Source organism: Panthera leo, chromosome E2, assembly GCF_018350215.1.
Source record: "Panthera leo isolate Ple1 chromosome E2, P.leo_Ple1_pat1.1, whole genome shotgun sequence".
Taxonomy (NCBI): Eukaryota; Metazoa; Chordata; class Mammalia; order Carnivora; family Felidae; genus Panthera; species Panthera leo.
In genome coordinates, this window is record NC_056693.1 from 49,039,609 (window position 1) to 49,062,253 (window position 22,645).

Below are 22,645 nucleotides of genomic sequence, written 5' to 3' on the forward strand. Positions count from 1 at the left end.
GAGAATGTAAAATAAACCTTCTTAGATGAGACAAGTGGCCCGGGACACTGAGCACACCTTCTTAAAACGCCACTCTGGATAGGGCAGTGCCCAGATACAAGGGTCAAAATTACAATAATCCGAGCCATATATTCTTGGCGCTCTTTGGCCAAGTACACGTGTTAAGCAGAATTAAAAGTGAGTCAGACTTACACAGGAGTGCTAGCATTTTATTTTGCCAAATAAAAATATTTTTTAGGGGCACCTGGGTGGCTCAGTCTGTTAAGCATCCGACTTTAGCTCAGGGCATGATCTCAGAGTTCGTGAGTTCAAGCCCAGCATTGGGCTCTGTGCTGTCAGTGCAGAGCCTGCTTTGGATCCTCTGTCCCCTGTCTCTCTGCCCCTACCCCGCTCTCACTCTTTCTCTCTCTCTCTGTCTTAAAAATAAACATTAAAACATTTTTTTTTAAGTACCATCAGCAGCATTTCATAAATGAACGAAAATTTCAACACCAAATAGGTAGGAAACACATACTTTCAGAATGAAAGACAGTTCTTCCTAAGGAAGGACATTTGGCAACTTTACATTTACTTTTTTTTAAAGGGACCTATTTATAAATATTTATTAATGCAGAAAAATTACAACCTAAAATTTTGTTTTGCGAGAACTAATTGTGCATAATTATTTTCTTGATTCAAACTGGCCTGTGTGGGGCTCTCTCATCTACATGTGACAGGAAGTAGAGTCAATGTCTACATGTTCCACTTCCAAGGTTTTCTTAAAAATTAGTAAAAACCCAGTTTCACAGACAGGTGTGTGGGCTTCCAATGGAAACAGAATTTTTACTTTTTTTTTTTTTTTCATTCAACTGGAAAAATCCTAGATGAAGATAGGGAAGTGGGAGAGAGCCATGCCCATGGCATGGCCAGCACGCAGCAGCTGGGGATTCCCTCGAGGGGCGCCTGGGTGGCTCAGTCGGTTGAGTGCCCAGCTCTTGATTTTGGCTCAGGTCATGATCCCAGGGTCATGGGAATAGGGCTCCATGCTGAACTTAGAGCCTGCTTAAGATTCTCATTCATTCTAATTCCCTCTCTCTCTCTCCCCCTCTCCTCTTTGCCTCTCTTCCTGGTTTACATTCCCTCTCTAAAGTAAATAAAAAAAAAAAAAGATGGGTCCCTTGAACCCTGGATCAGGTCAGTGAAGGCTGGCGGGGGGGGGGGGGTGCGCTGCCCATGGAGGAGGAGGGCAAGAGGGAGGGAGGAAAGGGAGCAGGCACCCTTCTTCCTTTCCATCTCCTCCCTCCTTCTGGGACCCCAGCTTCCTCTCCACTGGAGAGTCCTGGAGCCGCCAGGTAGCAATGTCATGGGTGACATGCTCTCGGCAAATAAGTTCCAGACTGACCACGCATGAGCCAGGTGCTCTCTGGGTGGCCTCCTCAGGACCACACCCCTCCCTGGCAGACGCCCAGGTTATTAATCACAAGACTGTACACACCTCTGGTCCGGGAGGAGACTTCAAGGGGAGTCAGCATGCTGGTAGCACCAGGAGCAGATACACTGGGGGAGCAGGAAGTGTCCTCTAGCGTGTCTTTCGTTGACTATTTTTCTCGAGTCCAGCTGTGAGATTTCCAAGGCCTCAGCGCCTTTACCCCCACAAACAGGACAAAGACCCTCCCGAAGAAGGGCTTCCACGCCCACTCTGGAGGCTGCTCCCATCTGACCCTGGGCGCGGGGGTTCCAGGAACGGGTCCTCCTGGGAGCCGCTGCCCCGCACGCACTGATCTGGGCCACATTTTCCAGCCTTCCATGCCCTGGTGTTTATTTTATAGTTGAGCCGGGCTCACCCTTGAATTCCACAGGCAAACACCATCCATGAATCAGAAGTGTGTAAAGGTCGTTCCTGGGAACTAGGGTACAAGCTCAAGCGTTAAAAATTTTTTTTTTTTTAAAAAGTTTCTTGGAAACTTCCACAATGCATTATTTAAAAGACTCTCCCGCTCCTGGAAGCAAGCCAGAGAGATCTTTAAAAACCGAAATGCGTCAGAGAGGGAAGAGCACGTGCGTTCTTTTCCAGTATTTGGAAACCGTTCTGCCTTTGGGCTGAACAAGTTTCAGTGTTTTTGGTAAAGGAGGGGAGAGGTAGGTAGTCAGGCTCTCAGTGGCTTTTGTAAGAGTGGTCGGCGCAAGTGCGAATGAGTGTAGTTTGACAGGGGGTGTGAGGCCCGTCTGTGGAAGGCGATAGCTTCCTCAGAGGGTCCGCCTGAAGGACACGGATGGCTGTGGGGCAGCAAGAATGGAGTGGAACACCCACCTCCTCGTCCTGGCATCCTTCCCCCGCTGTGAAGGGGGCAGGAGACACGGCTAGAGGCACTTTAATGGTCAGGTCCGAGGCTGTTTGAGAAGAGCCTGATGGCCGGAGCAGGGTGGTGCTCCAGTGGTGGTGAAAGCATCTCACTCTCTTGCATTTCCCCGTGACGGTCTCCCGAGCTAGAACGTGAGCTCCGTGAGGGCAGAGGTCCGCTGTCTCGCTCACCGCTAGGTCCCCAGATGATGGCACGGGGTCAGTATTCGTGCTTGTGGGATGACACATTAATGCGTACATGGTGGCCTGTTGAGGCTCTAGGGGCCCAGGCCTGGAGAGGCCACAGAAGTGTGGGCGGGGCAGGTGGAAAGAGAGCTCCCCGATGCCTTCCAAACCCTGTGTGTACTTAGCAAGAGAAGGTCAACGTGCTCAAGAATGGCCGACGTGATCGGCCAAGGAGACCAGGTAGGCAGGTCCCGCCCATTCTGAGGTGAGAAACTCTGAACGTATTGGGAAATATGGCGGCGGCGGCAGGAGGGCGTTTCCATCTCCTCAGATCCTCCAGCCCCTGTTCAAAGCTGCAAGGAGAGAAGCCGGTGGGACAGCAGTGCCAGCCCTAGCTTCTCCCAGGGCAATGCCAGTTCCTGGCTAATCAAGAGGCATTATATCCAAGCCGCGGCTCTCCTCTCATGGAGAGTCCTGTGGACACGACTGCCCCTCCTGGGTTCTATCCTCCTCCGTCCTCTCTCACATTGAGTTCAGCAATCTCAGACCCCAACTCAGAGAGGACCCAGGAGTCACTCCTGTCGGCTCCCTAAGGTTCCAGGCAGTGCCCGTGACACCTGACTCTCAGGGAGGTAGTCCTGGGGGGCAGCCTGGGGCCGGGGGAACAATCTGGGGCCAGCCTCTAGTTCTAGAGGCTGCAGATTCACCTCTAGACTAAGGGGCATGGTTCTAGACCAGGCTCCATTACCAACTTGCTATGTGACCTGAGGATCCTTCTCTAGCAACAAGAAACCGCTGAGGCCTGACAGGGCATCCCGAGTTCCTGCCCTGCCCTCAGAGGTTGGGCCGGTGACGCCAATAAGTGAAGTGGGCAAAGTGTGGTTCGTAATATAGACTCATTTTGTTTGCATAATAAACACGTGGGAATATTCTTCACCTCCACAGGGAAAAACGCTCACTCTCATTTTTAAAACATGAGGTGCCGAGACACAAACAAACAAAAAACAAAACCGTGAGGCGTTTGCTAGAGATGAAACAAACATGGGAAATGCAGCAGGAGCAGAAACCAATGGTCATGGTCACTTGGTCTTGAATGGAGTGGACCTCAGGAAGCCTGAGGGGGTGCGCCCCACCGAAGGGGGAGCAGCCCTGACTCAGGTCCAGGTCAGATGAGGAAGGAGCTGAGCGTGGCAGACCTCCCCATTTCTAAGAAAAGCTGGAAAACTAGATATTTGTGTGAAATTTCCAGATTTTAAGATTTGTTTTGCATTTAAAACCAACAGACGAAGGATGCGGGCTACACCGACCTGAGTGCAAACGCAGCCCCTGGTCTGCCGGGTTGAAGTGCTGGGCGGGCTGCGGCCCTACGCCTCATGGTACGGCCACAGAGAAGGATGCGCGTGGACAGCCAAGAGCAGAGGTTTTGTTCTCCCGTGCAAGGCCCAGAACACGGACTCTGCACCCGCGTGGGGCAGGCCTACAGCCAGCTGTATCAAGGCCCTGAGTGGATTGGGTGCCAGAGCCCCAGCAAGGTTCACTGCAGGGTGACCGTCGGCCTCCTCCCCGCCTCCAGTCTAGCAGAGAGGACTGACTCCAAGAGGAAGCCAACTACTGGTTCTCTTTCCCCATGTGTGACTGGAAAGGAGACAAAATTTGTGACGGTGTGAAGGAGTCACAGCGGAGACACAGGCCGGGCACCAACGGTGTGACCAACGGGGCCTCATTTCCCAGTACAGAGGTCTGGTACGGGTTGAACTATGCCCCCTCCCAATTCATATATTGGAGGGCTAACCCCCAGTATTTCAAAACGTGACCTTATTTGGAAGTAGGGTCATTGTAGAGGTGATTAGTTAAAATGAGGTTCTAATCCTATACGATCTGTGTCCCTAGAAAGAGGTGAAATCTGAAGAGCAGGGAGGACACCACGTGAAGGCAGAGACGGGGGGTGAAGCACCTACAAGCCAAGAAACTCCAAAGATTGCCAGTAATCCCCCAGAAGCTAGGGAGCGGCCTGGAACCCGTGCTCCCTCCCAGCTCTCAGCGGGGACTAACCCTACTACCGACACCTTGATCTAGGACTTCTAGCCTCCAGAACCACGAGACAATAAATCCCTGTTGCCTAAGCCACCCAGTTTGTGGAACTTTGAGACCCAAGCAAACTAGCACGAGGCCTGAACCAGGTTCCCCCGGGATGGAGACAAGACCACGGACGGAGAAGGAATTGAGCCAGAAAACAACTGGAAGAGGCATCCAGGGACGTGTGGAGAGTCTGTCGCTCATCCTCTGCGGGGGAGGCGGCAAAAACCAGGGTCTCGTGCCCAACCCAGCCTTCCCACCAGATCTGCCGTGGCAGCCGGCACAGAGAGCCCTCGGTGGGGAAGATGTTCAGGCACCGCCCCCTTCCTAGCCCGCTGTTGGCTGTCTGGCAGCCAGGGTTGGCCTGGTTCCCCTTCCTCGGGGCCTGAAAAGTCACTCCTAGTTTTCCCCACAGGGAAGAAGAGGCAGGCTGAACTGGGGAGGGGGGCGGGTGTCGGGCAAACTGCCGCCTTCTTCAGTGGAAACCGTGGCCAGCTTTGCCCCGTTCCCCCTCCACTGGAGCACGTGGCTCTGGGACAGATGAGCCACCTCCATGGTGAGCGCCTTTCCCACCCCACATGTGTGGCCGGCATCTCATTGGTATCGACACGGTTGTCCCTGAGAGACTGGCACGAGGTATTCCACAGATGGGGGAAACAAAGGCACAGAGGGACCAAGTCACCGCTTCCAGGAGTCTCAAATGGTTGCTGGGACATCCAGACAGGAAGCCACGTCGAGTGCGGTCCCACTAAGGTTCTTCGCGCACCACCCCTGCCTCTTCTGGGAGGGCTCACCGGGAGGCTCCTGGGTCCCTGGCGGGGACTCTGCCTTAGCCCCCCAGACCCTGCTGTCCCCAGGGAGGGCTTGCCTGGAGGGCACACAAGGGGGAGAGAAATGAGAAGAACAACAGAAAGCCTGCACTCTGCAGGGTAAACAAACAAGCCGACCCAGAGGCGGTGAAAGGAAGCAGTGTGCTGAGGGTGGGGGCCGCAGGAGGCGGGGGCTGGCATAAAGGAATGTTGTTCAGGAAAGCCGGGGCTGGGCACCCAGGGATGGACAGATGGCCTTTTATCCCGCAGCCTGGGTTTGGCCTGAAAACCCTTTCTCTGAAACGAGATGGTGCCCAGGCCCTGTGTCCAGCTGCCTCCGGCCTCTAGGGGCCCAAAGGAAGGTGGGGACTCCAGTCCGCACTGGACTCGATGCGGTCCTGGGAAGGTAGGAGGGGGGTAGGCCGGGGTGGGGGGCGGGTGCAGACCCAGAACCACAGCTGCACCAAGAGTCTCCCTTGGGGGGAAGCCTTCTTTGTTAACAAGCCCACCCCTGAGGCCTGTAGGGGACCACTGGTTGCTTTCAGTAGCTAGAAATTTAGGGCTAAAAGGAAGGCAGCAGGATCTGCTTGCTTTCATTTCTAACGAGCTGCCCTCTGCCAGACTAGGTCCAAACCAGAAGCCCTGGGGCCCATCCTCTCCTTAAAACATTTAAAATAAAGCCTTCCTGTGCAAAACCAAAAAACGACAATAATACCTGGCAGGTGACAAGGCACCCCCCAAACACCCCCACTTGTCGCCCACCCACGATGGCTGCAAGGTGATGAACTCTGCTGGCCGCTGTCCCTGGATTCACGATAGGAAGAAGAAAGGAAAAGAGAGCAAGTGGCAAACGTGTGCCTGGGGTGTGACCAACTTATCCCGCTCAGGAGGTGTGGGGGCATGGACCAGACCACCCCAGCCTCCAGGGTCCTTGACATCGGTTCGCCGTGGACCTGGTATTGCTTCCCCTGATGACACGATCCCCCATGGAGCATGTCACGAGCCACCTTGTCACCAGAAGCAGAAGCCTGTATAGGTGGGCAATCCAGGACATCAGAAAAGGGAGACAGTGGATTAAAAATACTAAATCACTATTCAGATCTCTCCAGAATACAGCCACAAATTTTCAGGCTATTAACTTGGTTCTCTACTAGGCTCTGCCTGCCATGGACCATCTGCATCCACAGGGAGCCTCTCTTCTCTACCTCTAACCTCAGATTAGGGCACCACACCCAGGAATGCACTGAGTCAAGTGGACACGTGTTTTTTTTTCCCAATGGAAGCCTGACTCTGGGATTTGGGGCAGCTGGGAGCCCGAGGTTGGGGTGGGGGTGGGGCCTGGGCTTGGTCAGGGCGGACAGGAGGAGATCTGAGGCTCACCTCCTCAGTCCCACCTTACAGAGTCCTGGTGGGCACTACAGCACCCGACTTTTAACCCCGATGAGCGGCACCAACAGCCTGCAGGACTGGACAGGACACTTCTAGACCGTAGTTTCTCAAGACTTAGGCCTCAAAGCACGTCAGGCAGGCTTATAGAATGTGCTATGTGCAAGGAAAATACATTTAAACCATCTACCATATATTATCTCCTCACTGGCCCAACTACTATGTTAAAATACATTTTGGACTTATCATGGAATGCTCCAGTCCTATAAGGAGCATGCTGAAAATACTATATTCTGCTGATTTTGTTTCTTTTGTTTTAAGGAAGCTTCATACCCAGTACAAAGCCCAATGTGGGGCTTTAACTCACAACTGTGAGATCAAGACCTGAGCTGAAATAAAGAGTTGAACGCTCAACTGACTGAGCCCCCCAGGTGCCCCTATGTTTTGCTGTTTTTTTTAAAAAATATTTTTATTTATTTATTTTTGAGAAAGAGAGCACAAATGGGAGAGAGGCAGAGAGAGAGAGAGGGAGACACAGAATCGGAAGCAGGCTCCAGGCTCTGAGCTGTCAGCACAGAGCTCATTGCGGGGCTCGAACCCATGAACCATGAGCTCATGACTTGAACCGAAGTCGGCCGCTCAACTGACTGAGCCCCCCAGGTGCCCCTATGTTTTGCTGTTTTTAAAAGAAGAAACAAGACCACTGTTTACAAATGACCTCGTATCTCGCTATCCCAGAAATAATATTCCCAAATTTTCCTTTTACGATCTACTAGTTTAAGAGAGATAATTCACTGCTATTGTCAACGTTGGTTACAGATGATTATATTGCCAAAAATAATAGAAGGCACTGAACTGTTTTGCAAGCAAAACAAAACAATAACAATGACAAAAATCAACCTGCCTTATACCTGCTACTTTTTACGGATTCCAGTCTACTGATACAAACTATTCTCTCTCTCCATGCCCGGACGTGGAAACTTCTCCCATTTACAGTCGAGGATGTTTATGTTCAGAGAGGTTGACTGGCCTGTCTCCAGGGGTATGATTAGTTCTAGAACACAAGACTGTTGGGTTCTGAGCCTGTGTCTTCTTTTCCACTCTCATTTAACCTAGTTCCAAACTCAGTGCACGTCTCTTAAACTAAGAAAATTGCCATGGTGAGTCCGAGAACTGGTGTCTCCCGGTGAGCTACAGCCTGTACTCCGTGTTTTACGCTCATTAAACATCGTGTTTACACTCGTCGCTATAAGGTGCTTTAAGGGATGATGTCCTTGAACAATCCCGGGACAAACTGTCCTTCTGGGTGTTCAGTGCCTCTTTGATATAGCTACTGCTCAGGGACATCACTTAATACACAATCTGGTGTGGTCAAGGGCAAGAAGGAACTATTTGTTGAACAACACAGGGATACCAACTTCCTGGACGAGAGTCACCAGATTAGGATACCATTATCCTAGAGAGAAATACCTTTCAACTCTGGGTCACAGCTCTAGCTAGACCAGTGCTGCCCCAGAGAACTTTCTGCAATGATGGAAATGTTCTAGATCTGTGCTGTCCAATATGGTCCCCTATGTCTACTGAGCACTTGAAATGTGGCTCATGTAACTGAAGTACTGAACTTTGATTTCATCGCATTTTAATTAATTTTAAATTACAAAGCCACATGTGGCAAGGGGCTACCATATTGGAGAGCATAGCTCTGGACTCATATATTCAACTACCACTTAAAATCTCTACCCGAGTGTTTCCTTGGCATTTCAGACGCAATGTGGCCCCAAGGGACTTTGATTACCCCACCCCAAATCTGGGCTTACACCCAAGCATTCACTTCCCATATATCAAACCACCCAGTTACTCAAGTCACCTTGGCATCATCCTCAACTCTTTCTCTTACTCTCAGCGTTTGGTCCATCAGCAAGTTGTAGTGGTTCTACCTCCAAGACATTTCCAATCCCTAGACACTTCCTCTGTCTCAATAGCCGCTCAGTCCAGGCAACCTCCCTCTGTCATCTGGACAATAGCGATGTCTTCTTAGCTCTCTTCCTGCTCCTCCTCTTGGCCCCCTGCAACCTACCCTCCACAAGGGAGCTGGAACAATCTAGTAAAATACAGACCCACTTTGTCAGTCTTCCACTTAAAATCTTCGAGCCTAGTCTCGAAATAAAACCGAGCCTCCCCAACGATGACTGTGAGCTCTACAGAGGCAGGGCTCCTGCTTCCCTCCCCACTCCACCCCACCCCACACTCCTGTTCACCTGCAATGCTGTAGCAGCAGAAGAGCCTCCTTTTGGATTCCTGATGCCACATACCCCAGGACCTTTGCACCTGCTGTTCCTTCTGCTTAGAATTTTTTTGCTTTTTTACCCAGTTCTCCTTTATGACGACTCCTTTGTTTCCATCAGATATCAGTTCTTCAGAGAAGACTTGCCAGACTACTCCTGTCAGAAGCTGTAGCTGTTACTCTGTCACAGCCCCTGTTCTAAAATACATGATCTATTTTGTTGTATAATATATGCACATATGTATATGTATATACACATAGACTATAACAGTCTATATAAAATATGATATTCTGTTGTAGCTCTTGTCACCACCCCTAACTGTCCTATCTGTCTCCTCCCCTCCACTGGCAGGTATACCCCATGAAGGCAGCGATCAGTTGTCTTTTTATCCTCAGCACTGAACTCAGTCTGAGCATGAGACGTCATCTGTGTTTGTGCCTGAACAGGGAAAGGAATGGTAGGCAGAGGAAGGCAGGCCTGCAGGTCCCCGGGGCCACTTGAGGCTTTTGCCAGCCTCACCTTTGGAGACATCCGGTCCTAACGGTGGTCAGTTCCTTGGTCCAGTTCACTTGTCCAGGTGAAGATAGAATGAGGGCAGCAGGTCGGAACAGACCCCACAGGCCCTAGCTGGGGGAAGGGGCCACACTGGGAGATTAGGATGTCACCACCCTCCAGCTCCTCTGGGGGGTGCGTGGCTTTGCCCAAGAGGATCTGAGCCACGTAGCAACTCGGGTTCTGAAAACATCTATCTCTTGCCGCCTAAGAGAAATCTACCTTTTCTCGGCAGAAGCTGGGGCTGAAGGGGCTGATCATCACCCTATTTTGGTTTAATCTACACGGTTCTGTCTCACAGATCTCACGTGATTTCACTGTAGCCACACAAATCTGGTAGGGACGCAGGGAATAAGCGAACCGAGGCCACGAGCGTTCGCATGAGTCACACAGCATCACACAGCCAGGGCACAGGTCTTGGACTGCAGACCCCAGCCTCCTCCTCTTCTGGATGGGTGGGTGAGAGGGTGGTCTGTCTGCACAACTGCTCTGTGACAAGCGCCACACCAGGAGCCTGGGGATGCCGGTTCTTCAGGACTCCCGAGAGACCTGCCCACCGAGAAACTTTCATGTTCCCAGTTTTCCATCCCCATTTTCCCTCTGCCCCGAGCCTTCTAGGGCAGTGGGCTGTAAACTTTCCAGTGCGTCTGAGCCACACACAGTATTTGTTAAAAATACGGATTTCTGGAATCTCGCTTCCAGAGATTTCAATTTTATAGATTTGAGGGGTGCCCTCCAGGAGAAAAAATATATATAATATAATATAATATAATATAATATAATATAATATAATATAATATATATAATATATATAATATATAATATTTATAATATATAATATAATATAATATATAATATAAATACTCATATAATTACATATTATAATATACTATGCTAAGTAATTCTTTGAGTTAGTTTACATGCATGTTTTTTCATTCAAATGAAACATCAAACTTTGTCATCCAAGTCTTCAGTCTTTGAACCTCTGTTGCTACTAGAGTAATTTTCCTGAAATCTAACACAGTTCTGTAGTGCATACCACACTTGCTTCCATCTAGGTTGTTCGAGTGGTAGAGTTGTTTGGTGACATCTGTACTGGGTGGAATGGTGTCCCCCGCCCCCACCCTCCCCACCCCCAACCAAATTCATGTTTACCTAGAACCTGTGAACGCGACTTTATTTGGAAAGAGGGTACCTGCAGCCGTCATGCAGTTAGTTTAAGGTCCTACTGGATTAAAGGGGGCTGTGAGTCCAATATGACTGGTGTCCTCAAAAGAAGTGGGGAAATTTGGAGATGCAGACACAGAGATACAGGCAAGGACGCGTTTGTGAGGATGGAGGCAGAAATCGGAGTGGTATAATCTACAAGCCAAGAGATGACCGCCCCACCAGAAGCCAGGAAAGGGGCAAGGAACAGATTCTCCTTCAGAGCCTCCAGGAGGAAACGACTCTGCCCATACCTTGAAGTCAGACTTCTAGTCTCTAGAACTGTGAGATGATTAATGTCTCCTTTTAAGCCACCTAGTTTGTGGTACTTTGTTACAGCTTCTTGAGAAAGTAATACAATATTACTAGAAATGTAATGTTTTGTTGCGCTTAAATGTGCATGCGCTGTGGATTTTTCTTTTAGTTTTCCACTGTTCCTTTAAGAATTTTTCTCTGTGTGATGTCTACAATGTAACTACTTAGTATTTTTTTCCAATGCTTTATTATTGAAACATTTTAAACTGCAGTCCAGCTGAAAGAATCTCCCGTGAACACCGAGTAGTATCCCCACTACCTAAAGTCCTACCATTTACATTCCACAGGGTCTTATTGTAAAAACAATCTTTAAAGCTTTGTATGTATCAACACTAGCATTTGTCATCATGAGGTCGTATCTACAGGAGTGAGTTACTAAATAAGTATTAAATTTATTTACTTCCCTTTAAAAAAACTGGGTCTAATTCTCATATAGTAAAAACAAAAACAAAACAAAATGAAACAACAAAAAAAAAACTACTGATCTTAAGTGTATAGTTTGATAAGTTTTGACAATTACATGCCTCCTGGCAGCCAATGTCCAAGTCAAGATGCAGGACATTTCCGTCAGTCCAGAAAGACCCAGGAATCTTTTTTTAATAAGCTTCTCACTTGATCTTGATGAAGGGAGGTGGGGGCAAAAGCATCCATGACCCTTGGCCGGAGGGACAAGAGGTGGAGATTTACAGCGCTTTGCAAGAAAGACACCAGGTTCCCTGTTAGCAAATACAGCTGCTTCACTGCTCTTCCAGCCTCCAGCCAGGGGCTGCGGACACACTGCAGGGTGGGCACACAGGACCCATCCGTGTGCAGAGCTCCAGCGGCAATGCCGCTTTCACCACACCCCTCCCCGCCCCTGCATTCCCCGCTGAAATCGCTACCATTCCATGACCGCTTGGACACCCACTTTGGATGCCTCCCTCCCTTCCAGTATTGGTGCCTGGGGCCTGTAGCCTGCGTGAGCTTCCTTGAACTCCCTCCGGGCTCTCGCCACATGACCTCAGGGTCCAGGGCAGGCCAGGCAGCCCCAGTCGCTGAAAGTCAGACTGTTTCCCCAGCACCAGCAACATGGCCCAGAAATGATGCTCAGCCCCTGTCCTGCCCTTTGCTTTCTCTGGTGGAACATGTGACAGCAAAATCCTGGCTGGAATGGAACAGAAGGAAGGCGGTGGGGGGAGGAAACCTTAATGGTTGAAACCTAAAGAAAAACGAATGATTTCATTGGAACAGAATAAAGCCCCCAAATGGACCAAAGTATATCTGTGAATGGTTGATGTGTGATAAAGGTGTTTTTTTCAGCCAGTGGGAAAAACAATTATTTCATAAATCTATTGGGATAACCAGCTGGTCATCTGAAAAATATAAACCTAAAATACTCTCTATTTTTTTCCTGATATCAAAAAAATTTCAGGTAGATAATAAATTTAGGCAACTACAATATCTTAAGTAGAGGTGTCCTTTCTAAGAATGATAAAACAATGTTTTATGTTTTAAAGGTTTAATTTTAAAGATTTAAATAGAGAAAAAACATTAGACAAGTCAAAAGACAAATAACTGAAGGAAATATAGTAATACATATGATGGGAAATGGTTAATATCCTTTACATGTAAGGAGTGATTATAAATCAGTAAGAAAAAGATGCCCCTTGGTTTAATCTCATGCCTAAGATTTGTCCCTAATGTGTATGCACTGGAAATACTGGGCACCTAGAGACCAGCCACATTGCGGGATCTCTCAGAACTATAGGTCTCTCATCTATGAAATGGGAGAATGGATATCTGCCCCACCTACCTTGAGGGTTCAACTAGAAATCTATGAGAAATATCTAGAAAAATGTAAATCGCTATACAAATTTGGATGTGTTACTATTAGTCCTAGAGGCATCGTTATTATCCAAGTGTTCTTTATCTGAGTCCCTGAACATCCAAGTTGCAAAGAATGGCAAAAATCCTCTTAATGTACAGCTATTCACAAGTCAGCTGACCATTTATGAATTTGATTCCTGCTCAGATTGACCACCGCCTCCCCCAAATCCCCAGTCTACCTAGGCAAAGTGATGGTTGGGGTTGCTATCATCTGACAATATACAGTGTAAAGAAATGCAAGCTCACTGCAAAGTGAAATTGAAAATCAATGCCGAGGGGCGCCTGGGTGGCTCAGTCAGTTAAGTGTCTGACTTCAGCTCAGGTCATGATCTCGCAGTTTGTGAGTTCAAGTCCCGCATCGGGCTCTGTGCTGACAGCTCAGAGCCTGGAGCCTGCTTCAGACTCTGTGTCTCCCTCTCTCTGCCCTTCCCCTGCTCATGCTCTGTCTCTCTGTCTCTCAAAAATAAATAAATGGTAAAAATGAAAAAAATTTAAAAAAATTAATGCAAAAATACAAAGAATTTAATGAAGTCAGTGAAACTGAAGAAAACTGTTTTGCTCACAATTCTACTGCAAAATAAGGATTTGGCAAAGTTGGGCTGTTTGACGCTGAAACACAGGTTACCCACAAAGGACGAGGCTCTTCAAAAGAGAATGAATGAATGACCTGTTTATCACAGGATCAAGAAAGATCCTCAGCTCTTAAATACTCTAGCTAAAATGACTCTCTTTATGATCATGCTGTGAACAATGTGAAGTTTGGAATGTCCCACTGTCACTTTCATACAGTTTTGTCAGAAAAACCACACATGTGCACAAAAAGCACACCGCTTGATTCGGTATTTGCTCAATTAAAGGACCTGCCCACGAATGCAATCTTAATTTTGCTGTCAGGTTAAAATAAACTAAAACAATTTTCAGTTTCATTTTTATTTTTTAATTGTTATTAAATTTTTCCTTTTTAAAAAAGTAATCTCCACACCCAATGTGGGGCTCAAACTCATGACCCCGAGATCAAGAGTTGCATGCTCTACCAACTGAGCCGGCCAGGTACCCCTTCCGTTTCATTTTAAAAAAATAATCGCTTCCCCTCTCCCAAACCCCTGCTCCATTTTCTATGAAAGTTTGGTCTTCATTTAAAGTAGATTCATTTTGGGGCGTCTGGGTGGCTCAGTCGGTTAAGCATCCAACTTCGGCTCAGGTCATGATCTCACTGTTCGTGGGTTTGAGCTCTGTGATGGGCTCTGTGCTGATAGCTCGGAGCCTGGAGCCTGCTTCAGATTCTGTGTCTCCCTCTTTCTCTGCACCTCCCCTGCTTGCACTCTTCTCTCTCTCTCTCTCTCAAAAATAAACATTAAAAAAAAAAGTAGATTCATTTCAAGTGACCTTCTTTCCTAGGAGTCAAAGACTTTCCCATGTAGGTCTAAGGAACAACTGAATTTTTTATGACACCTTGTTTTCCAACCTGCAAAAGCCATTACACTTGGCAGGCCAATGGGTCTTGCTGGGATAACCACTAAATCAGGTTAGTCTGACCTTTTTCTGGCCTGTGGGGGGTGGTGTACAGGATCACAGAGTCTTGATTCAGTCCCATATAGGTGACCCTTAATATTCCTCCATAGCAGTCAGTCTCACAGTGGGGGCCTTGAATTGACTTAAAGATTGGAGGTCTATCTTTCATCCTTGTGGATAAATGATGCCCGTTTCATAGCCTTTCATTATGATAGAAGGCTAAGGACTAGATCTTAGGAACTAAGTGGGTTATTATGGACCATTAACATCTGGAACTTATAAAACTAAAACTAGCCATTACTAGAGATCCCTAAAAACCCTGATTCCACTTTCCAGGGGGAAATCTGAGCATCATGCAATGCTAAGCAATGTTGAGAAGGTTCTAATGGGCACAGAAAAAATGTAGAGAACCAGAACTCTACTCCTTTGAAATTCTGTTCCCTTTAAAGGAGAAATTAAGACTACTTCATGTTGGTAATTATCAGTCAAGTTTGTTGTAGATTGCATGGTTTAGTCTACGTGTGTAGTCACATGTTCTTTATCAACGGAATTTCTGGCTACTAGTTTTCCTATGACAGGACTTTACGATGTATCTATATGAATCACAGTTCAAATACTTCAAATCCCCCCAAATTTGTTTATCTGGTACCGGTATTTAAATATTTTGCTATATACAATCAAAGCAAGAAAACAAAGTATTTGGAGAATTATGCTTTACAACAAAAAATCCTAAGTCCGAGGTTTATACATCATATCGTGCAAGATGAGTGGCGATTAGAGAAGATTGGGAACTACTGTTCCGAGACACACACTTTAGAGAGATTTGCATGACAAGACACAGGAAAGAGTAAACGGAACTGGAAATCCAGGCAGCCCAGGTCCTGCCTGAGCACGTCATACAGGCACTTACAGCCACATGGGGCTGGCCACAGCCTTGACAGCAAAGGAGGCTCTTGACTGACATTTTCTTTTCTTTTTTCTTTTTTTTTAAGTTTATTTATTCATTTTTGAGAGAGAGGGAGAATGAGAAGGGGAGGGGCAGAGAGAGAGGGAGAGAGAAAGAATCCCAAGCAGGCTCTGCACCGTCAGTGCAGAGCCCCAGGTGGGGCATGAACTCACAAACCACGTGATCATAACCTGAGCTGAAATTAAGAGTCAGATGCTTAACCGACTGAGCCACCCAGGCGCCCCTTGACTGGGATTGTCTATGGTTCACTTCTTGTCTTGTAGGCAGACTCATGGGCATGGGTGAATGGCAGTAGCCTGGTATGGAAGACATTTTGTCAACTCTCTCTGGCTGAGAATAACTGAGGGCGAAGGCAGAAATGAGTGATTCACTTGATAGCCCTCCATCCTTCCCATCAAACTCCCAACTCCTTTAGCCAAAAAGAGGAACTGGAAAGAGACTTAACTTTGTAATTCTTGAAGTATCTTGTGTGTGCTAATATTACCACTTTCATTTTCATTTTCTTTTTTTAGTTTATTTAGTTTGAGAGAAAGAGAGAGAGAGAGAGAGAAAACGAGCATACACAAGTGGGGGAAGGGCAGAGAGAGAGGGAGAGAGAGAATCTGAAGCAGGCGTCATGCTGTCAGCATGGAGCCCAATGCGGGGCTCAAGCCCACGAACTGCGCAATCACGTATGACCTGAGTTCAGATCAAGAATCAGACAGTCGGCCAACTGAGTCACCCAGGCGCCGCCCCCACCTCCCCGCCCGCCACCGCCCGCTTTCCTTTTCAGTAGGGCACATGCCTCAATTTCCCAAGCAGCGCAGTCATTCATTTATTCAAACACTGATTGGTTTCTGTTGGCATTCGTCAGTGTGCTACTGTGTCCTAAAGAAACCCAGATGAATCACACGAGTCCAGTTCTGGGGGTGGGGGTATATAGTTTAGTTGAGGAGATAAGACACACAGTGAAAATACAGTAAATAAGGAAGAACATCATGAGCACTGTAACACAGGTACGGGCAAAGTGCGGGGAGCTCTGTGGAAGAAGCAGCATTGGAACTGGACTTAAACCGGGTGGCGGTGAGGAGCCCGCGAGGGCTTAGGATTACTGCTGTAACACGAAAAGGTCCCAGGCAGTAGGGTGTAGGAAGTACTGGCAGGGAGAGACCTGCCTGGGAGATTGCTGTAAGAATGAGCGGAGCGGGGCTCTGGCCAAAGTAGGGGAGTCGTGGGGAGACATCCTGGAAGGAAGACCAGGAAATTCACGCGGATCAGTGTGTGGTCTGTGCAAGCCATCCACTCTGTCCTTCTAGTTAGTCCCCGTTTCCCCCCCTTCTACAGCCCTGGATTCTCCAGGACAGAATGGGGATAGTTGCTGTTCCGAGGAGGGAAAACACAGATAATCTCCCATGACATAGTGTTGAGTGGAAGCAGCCATCCGGCAGAGTGCACATTGTATGATTCCGTTTCAACTTTGCGAATGTTTCTTTGAAATGAGGAGCAAGAGAAATGAGCAACGGAGACTGAGAAGTAACAACCAGGGAGGGGGCTACAGGTGGTGAGGTAGGTAGAGCAGCCCTCCTCCCCAGTCTGTGTCCCAATACCTGGAGCCTGTGGATATGTTACCTTACATGGCAAAAGGGACTTCACAGATATGATTAAATTTAGGACCTTGAGATGGGGAGGCTTTCTGGATGATTCTGGTGGGCTTAGTGTGATCACAAGGGTCCTTAGAAGTAAAACATGGAGGCACGAGAGTCAGAGAAGAGACATGAGAGCAAAGGTTGGGGCAATGCAATTGCTGGGAGGGGGGCACGAGCCAAGGAATACCAGCAGCTTCTAAAAGCTGGGAAAGGTAAGAAAATGGATTCTTCCCTCGAACCTTCAGAAGGAAGTCTGCCCTACTGACTTATTTTTGACTTCTGAACTCTAAGCCGTGACAGAACACATTCGTGTTGCTTTAAGTCACGGAGTTTATGGCAATTTGTTACAGCAGCCACAGGAAATGATAGTGGAAAACTAAAGGGTGTGGTCTCGGGAAGCCCATGAGGAAATCGTATCAAGGAAGGAAATTGGTGACCACATCAAAACTTGCTGCCAGGCCAGGTGAGGCAAGGTGCAAACTGGTGACCGGCTTCAGTGAGGCGAAGGTCCCGATGACCTCGACAAGGGCAGTTTCGGCGGCGGGGTGGGAACTCTGAGTCCTCCTGCACTTAGATATCCTACCCATTGAGTTACTCAAGCCCTGGAGCTCTGAATGGCCAGCCTCCAAAGGCTGGCAGAACCACACAAGGCAGAGGCCGAGGACTTCTCAGCCGCCCAGAGACGGGTGCACCCTGTGGCATTAGGACACGGCACCCAGAGATACTCAGACATCCGGGTTACCTGACAACAGTGGCTGGGGCATCCGTGTGTGTAAGATGGGGAGGTAGGAACCACCCTTTCCCAGTTATTAGCCTCTTGACGGCAGGTTCAGAGGGAGGGGAGGATCCTGGCTGGACTATCATAAAAGCTGTAGCTCTCTCACTAGAAAAAGGCACAACCATGTATACTTTACATACAAATTCATCTCTTTCACCAGTCCCAGAAAGTGACCCACAGAACCCCAGGTGCCTCGGTGGCTCAGTCTGTTAAACATCTGACTCTTGATTTCGGCTCAGGTCATGATCTCATGGTTTGTGAAATCGAGTCCTGAGTTGGGCTCTGCGCTGACAGCACGGAACCTGCTTGGGATTCTCTTTCCCCTCTCCCTTCCCCTGTTGTCTCTCAAAATAAATTAATTAATTTTTTTTAAAAAAGGAGAAGCTATTCTTCTTTCTGAAGTATGATATCCACTCCACTGATGGTACCCAAGATGATTTTAGGGAATACAAGGGATGAGCCTTTCCTACCTTAATAGCTCTCTGTTTTAAATTGCATGTAAAACTTGTGATTTCACTGGTATTATTGCTTAGGGTGAGTAAATGGTAAAATAAAAAGTGAGTCTACTTAAATATTACATATAATAGTTCGAGGGGTATACGAATTCAGAAAAAAACAAAAACAAAACTTGACAGTGATTCATGGATGACGCAAGTCCAGGAAACACAGTATCTACGATCTTGGGAGGAGATTTGAACCCAAAGTTCCTTCCTTTCCTGTTTATTCCTTTTAAATGCTGGTTGCAGCTCAGTAAATGGACCTCATGTGCCACTAACAACATGAGCTCCAGTTGGAAGAGCGCTGCTCGTATCTGAGCTTGGACTGAGCAGCTTGGCCCTGTTAGCCCCTGAGGGCCCAGGAGGAGAAGGGGGCCTGACTTCTCTGCTCAGCCATAGCTCTGTCACTTGCTCAGGGCAGGCAGCTCAGCTTTCTCAAGTCCGAGACCACGGCCACAGCAGACTTTGTTTCATCCCCACAGTATGTTGGCTGAAACGAGTTTGACTTGTTTTATGTGTGTGTGTGTGTGTGTGCCTTTGCGTGAGTGTGAATGTGTGTGTCAGAGTACACACGGGTGTGTGAGGGGGTGTGTGGCAAATTGGGGAACAGGGGAAACCAAAGGGACCGGGACTTCTCCCTGGAGATTTCACAGCAGAGCCCCAGGACACTCTCCTTCAAGGACCCCTCCAAGGGGCACGATTCAGAAATGAACTCCAAACAAAGAGCTGGGTCATGACATTTCCTTTCCCATCACCCCACCTGGTCCTCACATTACAGAAGCTAGGCTCTGAGCTCAACAGAAGTCAGCATCCATGGCCTGGCAGGAGGAGAGAAGGGAGGTGAAGGAAGTAATATAGGGGGTGCTTGAAGGGCTTAGCCAGAAAAAAGAACAGAAAGTCTCCGTTCAGGCCTTAAGAAGAGGGCTTCTCTCAGTACAGGTACAGGTACATTCCAGATTTCTCCTCTGACTACCTTTCTCCCTCAGTTTAAAGACAACATTATACCAGTTTCCAGGATAGAAATCTACAGACAGAAGCCGACAGGCCACGGCAGTATGGGTAAGTATGGCTCCTGGTCAAGTCTGACCATGGGTTTGTGACGCGAACGTGACAACCACTACACTACGGAAACTGAGCCATGGGTTTTTAAGTGTGTTACTAGTTTTTAGGTTTTTTTCCCATATCCTCAGACTGGGGCCCAGATATAAAGATGCCTGCAACATGGCCACATTGGGACCCTTGGGGTAACAGGGGAGTGCAGGGGTAGATATCAAATTTGGTCGCTGTCTTCTCTGAGTCCTCCCTGAGGGTCAGGTAGGGCAGAGCAAAGCAAAAGCATGGGGGGTGGGGCCATCTAGGGCAACTGTTGGGGAAGGGGGGTGGGTTGGGAGTTTGGAGGGTGGCTCCCAGTAGCCATCACAAGCCTGGAAGTCTCTAGTGTTCCGGTCCCAACCTCTCATTTCCTGCACTCAGCTTCAGTTGTATCCACGGCTAAACCTCTGCGCCTTCAGGACCTGGCACCAAACGCCAACTTCCAAGATTCAGCTGGGCTCCCATTGCAGAACGCTGAGCCCTGGTGCTTTACCTATGAAATCTCTCCAATTCAACCCCGTTCTGCGCTTGGTCACAGCCACCATCGTGCCTTCTCCTCTTGCCCAGTCCACGCGGTGGCCTCCTGCCTGGCCTCCTCACACCCACTTGGGCTCCCTGCATTCCTTTTGACACTGTAGCCAGGGCGATCTTCCAAAGATGCAAATCTGACCACACCACACCCCTTCCTGAATCCCTTCCCTGGCTTTCTGTCATTTCTTAGAATCAAGTCCCAAATCCTGCCCACGACCTAGGAGGCCCTGCGTGATGTAGCCCTGGCTGACCTCTGGCCTCCTCCCCCTTCTCTCTCCATGCCCGCCAGCCTCTGGACACACTGGATTTATTTCTGTCCCTTGACTGCTGAGCCCTTACCCTTCAAAGCCTTCCTTGGCACATGCTGTTCCCTCTGTCTGGAATGTTCTTCCCACCACACTTCACCAGGCTAATACCCTATTTATGGTTAGCTCTCAGTCCAAATGCTACTTTCTCAAGAAAGCTCTCCTTCAACTTCTCACCTCCAAATCCATATTCTGATAGCACTAGGTAATTAATTACTATGCAGTTAGTACGTTCCCTCATTAGCCTGTTTGCTCTACGAAGACTGTATTGGTGCTGATTACTGGCGCCTCTCCAGGCCTACCCAGCTCAATGCTGGTAACCATCAAGGGACCAAGCCAGTGAGTGAAGAAGTGACTGAAGTATTAAACAAGGTGGTCCAGTGCAGAGCCGCCAGGAACAGTGAGAGGCAAGTCCTTTTATCCAAAGATCTAAAAGCATTTGCTGGGCCCACCCTGAAAGCAAGAGCTAGAAGCAGGGAGCGGCTGTCAGCGTAATGCCCAAGCACGATGGCCCCGCTGTCACCAGTCCTACAGCTGAACCTGGGGAAGGCCCAAGGAGGCAGTTTGCCTCTGGCTCGGCCTACCTGCAGCCCTGTGGATAGGGGCCATCTCCCATATCCCAGAGATCCTTGGGATGGAGATGGAATCGATTTTGCAGCCAGGTACATTTGGCTTTTGCGCTAACTAGCTCTTTGACTTTGGGCAAATTACAGAGCCTGCTCGAGCCTCAGTTTCCACATCGTAAAATAGGGATAACAAATCTACCCCAGGATCAGTTGGAGGTTTAACTACCGAAATGAGGCTGTACCGCATGGCAGCATGCTGTTCACGGTGCTAATCCCCCCTCCTCTAAAAAACTAGCTTAGTCTTGTCATTTCGATCTTTTGGACCCCCATGCCAGCATCCAAGACAAGCAATACTGAGGGATGGAAGGACATAGTCCACCCCGGACACTGCCCTAACCTCTAGCGATCCAGGGAAGCCCTAGTGCCGGATAGGGCAGCACCAGGAAATCCAGACTGGCTGAGAAGGGTAACGGATCCGTAACTTTTGGAAGCAGGAGCAGGGTGAGGTGGGGAGGGGAGCACAGGTGAGGATGAAGCAATTATTCAACAGAAGTGAAGGACGGATGCAAAGGGGGAGAGGCTGATAAGGGAACAGGAAAGAAAGGAAAGATTGAGAGTGTGCGTGGCTGGTAAAAGGTGATCCAAATTGTCAGATGGCAGAGGCTGCAGAAGGAACAAGTAGGAAGGAGGGAGCAGATAGAAGCCGGTCAGGGGAAATGCTGGAGAGCAAGGGCAAGTCCTGGTGAGGGGGACCGGTCGTGACCTGTTACCTGGAGAGAAGGGGGAAGCGAAGGTGAGGGCGGAGGCTGTCACCTTGGGTCCTCCTAGAGGGCAGGTGAACCTGGCTTGCCGGCGAGGGGAGAGTGGGGGAGGGGGGAAGGCGAGTAGAGGGGTGCGACCCCGGGCCGGGCTGTACCTGAGGGTCTCCTTGCAGCTCGCCCACGTAGTACTGCTCGAGCCAGCGGCGCGCGTTGGCCGAGTGCCGGTGCGGCGGCCCGTCCAGGTCGGCGCTAACATCCTCTCCAGCCCGCGCCCGCAGCAGCTGCTCGCCCCCCGGGTGGTGCCGCACGAAGCCAGTGAGGTCGTAGAGGCGGGCCCCGCAGCGGACCCAGCAGTCGCCGGCCGCCAGGCGCCGCTGGACCTCGGCGGGTGAGAAGGAGGCGGCGGGGGGCGGAGCGGGGGCCATGGCGGGAGAGCGGAGCTCGCAGCTGGAAGCCCGGGCTTCTGCTCGGCGGCAGCCCAGCTTGCTTCTAACATCCCCGGAGCCGCGGCCGCCTTGACGGGCCGGCCGCCACCGCACCTGCTCATTTGCATGCCGCTCTCCTATTGGCCGCTCGGCCGGACGCTGCTCGAGCCCGGAGGCGCCCTCTTCCCCATTGGCCCGCAGGAAGCTTGGGCGACGCGTGCGGGGCTGGCCACCCGCTGCGGGGGGAGGAGGGGGGCGGGCAGCCAGGTGGCCCCGGGCAGGTAGAGGGCGCGCCGGCCAGGTGTGTCCCGTCGCAAGAGATCGAAGGGGACGGGCGGATGCAGGCGGAGCAACTCTTCCTGTCGCGGGTGGCTGCCTGGACGGACATCCTCGGTGGCGTGATCGCTACTGGAGTAACTCTTCTGCTGCTGTCTTTTTGGGAGAAATTTGCAGCTTTCGATTCTCAGGCTCCTAGAGGGGCCGAGGAGTGGGGGAGGCAGGGCGAGGACTCGAGTAAGGCGAGTGAGGCTCTGGGCTCGGACGCCCTCGAAGCCGGTAATCACAATATATAATATTTTAATGTAA

At 49.4% G+C, this 22,645-nt stretch overlaps 1 protein-coding gene across 1 annotated transcript in view; it reads right to left on the reverse strand.

Annotated features, from left to right (window-relative positions):
* FA2H (fatty acid 2-hydroxylase) overlaps positions 1 to 22,060 on the reverse strand; it is a 53,041-nt gene extending 30,981 nt beyond the window's left edge. Inside the window, exon 1 of the mRNA XM_042919877.1 lies at positions 21,791 to 22,060. Coding sequence (XP_042775811.1) covers positions 21,791 to 22,060 — 270 coding nt within the window. The remainder of the gene's footprint in view (positions 1 to 21,790) is intronic.
* Positions 22,061 to 22,645: the final 585 nt, after the last annotated feature.